Source organism: Chrysemys picta, unplaced genomic scaffold, assembly GCF_011386835.1.
Source record: "Chrysemys picta bellii isolate R12L10 unplaced genomic scaffold, ASM1138683v2 scaf200, whole genome shotgun sequence".
Classification (NCBI taxonomy): domain Eukaryota; kingdom Metazoa; phylum Chordata; order Testudines; family Emydidae; genus Chrysemys; species Chrysemys picta.
This window is the reverse complement of record NW_027052907.1, coordinates 98,119-100,472: the sequence shown is the minus strand read 5'-3', so window position 1 is coordinate 100,472 and position 2,354 is coordinate 98,119. Positions and strand designations below refer to the sequence as shown.

At 65.4% G+C, this 2,354-nt stretch overlaps 1 protein-coding gene across 1 annotated transcript; it reads left to right on the top strand.

The window, feature by feature from the left end:
* The first annotated feature begins 242 nt into the window (after nucleotides 1-242).
* On the top strand, nucleotides 243-1,991 carry LOC135978272 (syntaxin-binding protein 2-like). Its single transcript, XM_065579263.1, has 3 exons — nucleotides 243-513; nucleotides 1,090-1,247; nucleotides 1,799-1,991. The coding sequence occupies exons 1-3, from the start codon at nucleotides 296-298 to the stop codon at nucleotides 1,876-1,878; spliced, it is 456 nt and encodes a 151-aa protein (XP_065435335.1). The 5' UTR covers nucleotides 243-295; the 3' UTR covers nucleotides 1,879-1,991.
* Nucleotides 1,992-2,354: the final 363 nt, after the last annotated feature.

The following is a 2,354-nucleotide window of genomic DNA, read 5'->3' as shown; positions in this document are numbered from 1 at the left end:
TGCCCGCAGCAGGGAAGGGGCACTGAGGGCAGCCCCCTGCCTCCCTCCTCCCCCAAGTGAGGGGCCCTGGATCTGACTGCAGGAGGTCTCTGCCCTCCCCATAACGGTGGATGGGTGTGGAGTTCACAGCAGGGCACTGAGCAGCTGAGGGGGAGGTGGGGAGATGGGGGGGGCATCATGGGAGGAGTCAACGTGCTTTTTGCTGGCTTCCCATGCCCCCAGAAAGGGGGCCCCAGGCTGCTCCCCCAGGGACTATCAATCATTCAGGGAAGAGCCGTCCCAGCCCCTCCCCCCAATGGGGCCTGGCTTGGCCACCAGGTCCAAGGTTCCTGCTGCTTGGCCCCTGCTGACCTGTCCTCTTCCCCCCTCCCCCCGCCAGGACATCATTGAGAAGAAATTGGACAACAAACTGTGGCCCTTCATGTCAGACCCAGTCCCCTCCACCAGCTCCCAGGCTGCTGTCCCCTTCATGTCAGACCCGGTCCCTTCCACCAGCTCCCAGGCTGCTGTCAGGTAAGGCTGAGCCTGGCTGGGCTGTGGGGGGTAGAGCCCTGACACCCCCCCACCCCCCGGGTGTAGGAGCCTCTGTGCCTGGGAGTGCGTGGCCAGGACCCTGCCCTCTGCGGGGGAGGGGGTGTCCAAGAGTCTGGAGCCCTGGACCCCACTCACCATGTCCCCCGCACCCCAGCAGTCCCTCAACACACCAGGGCCCAGGATGGAGGAAAGGGACTGGCCGAGCTTTAGACAGCACCCCCAACCCAGGGCAGGTGCCTCCCTCCCCTACTCCCTCTTGCCTCCTTTGGGACTCCTGTCCCACTGCCTTGGGCAGGGCCTGCCCCCCATCCCCCTCCAGGCCCTGCCCTTCCACGTGGCATTCCCTCAGCGAACCCCTGGTATCCACACAGTCCCTTTACTCCCCAGCCCCCACTTTGGGCAGTGCCCACCCCTCCGCCTGGCATTCCCTCAGCGAGCCCCTGGTATCCACACAGTCCCTTTACTCCCCAGCCCCCACTTTGGGCAGTGCCCACCCCTCCGCCTGGCATTCCCTCAGCGAGCCCCTGGTATCCACACTGCCCCTCTCTCCCCCAGCACCCGCTTTGGGCATTGGCACAAGGGCAAGCCAGCAGCCGAGTACCGGACGGGCCCGCGCCTCATCATTTACGTGCTGGGTGGGGTGACCATGTCTGAGATGCGCTGCGCCTACGAAGTGACCCGGGCCACCAAGGGCGAGTGGGAGGTGGTGATCGGTGAGTGGGGCGAGTCCTGGGGGGAGAGGCGGCTGGAATGCCCAGGTCAGGGACAGTCGGGACCCCCTGGGAGGGGGAGACCCTAGAACTGCCTGCCTAGCACCCACAGGGCGCCCCTGCCACCCTCTGTCCTCCCGCACCCGGGGGCCTGGGAACAGATGCGCTTGCCCCACCTGCCTCAGCCACGCATGGCCTGTATCTAGACACCTGATCTCCTGGCCCCTGGCTCCCCAGGCCTCTCCTTTCCCAGGGACCATGTGTGGGGGCCCAGTCAGACACCCCCAGTAACACCCATAGGGCTATGGCTCACCCCCTGCACACACCCCTCTAAGACCCAAGGGTGAGGAACGCTGTCAGTGCGTGGATTCTTGCCTGGCCGTGCAGGGTACAGCGGCACGAGGGGTGCGGTGCCAGGCCACGGGGGGCAGGAGACATCCCCTCCCCCCCTGCACTAGAGCAGGGTCCAGCTGCAAGGATGGGGGAGATGGTGATGCCAGTCTCATGCCCGCCCCACTGTGCGCACCGCTGCCAACCACCTCTCTCCCCCCCAGGTTCCAGTCACATCCTAACCCCCAAGAGCTTCCTGGATGACGTCCAAACCCTCAACCGGAAGGCCCCTGAGGAGGTCTAGAAGCAGCCCCCTCCCCGCAGAGACTCTGCCCCCCAGAGCTTGCTGCCCACAGAGCCACCTGCTCTTTGTAATAAAGCACCTTCCCCCCCTACTCTTGGCAGCGCTGTCAGTTCTTGGGGGGGGACGGGACCCCCAGGCTGCTTGGCTGTTAGGGCAGGGGGCAGGCCAGGCTCCCGTCTAGGGTTGTGGCCCTCTGTGCCCCATGGCCACCGCCCCACTGATGCGATAGGGGAAGAGTCAGACTCCGTTATGTACAGCCTCAGCCATTCCTACCTCCCCTCCCTGGGACCCAAGGCACAGCCCCTCCCCTCCTGTCACCCCTCTGCCAGCGATGGGGGGCGCACAGAGGCTGCTACCAGCAACTGGCTTTGGGGGGGATGTGATCCATCCACTGAGCCCCAGGCTGTGTCTGTCCAGTCTGCAAAGGGTTAAAGAGAACCCCCCTTCTGCCCCCATCTCATCCCCCTTCACCACCT

Coding starts and splice junctions, on each gene's coding strand:
- LOC135978272 (XM_065579263.1), top strand. CDS start 296: ATGGGGCCTGGCTTGGCCACCAGGTCCAAGGTTCCTGCTGCTTGGCCC. Junction 514..1,089: donor AGCTCCCAGGCTGCTGTCAG/GTAAGGCTGAGC, acceptor TCTCTCCCCCAG/CACCCGCTTTGGGCATTGGC. Junction 1,248..1,798: donor CGAGTGGGAGGTGGTGATCG/GTGAGTGGGGCG, acceptor TCTCCCCCCCAG/GTTCCAGTCACATCCTAACC.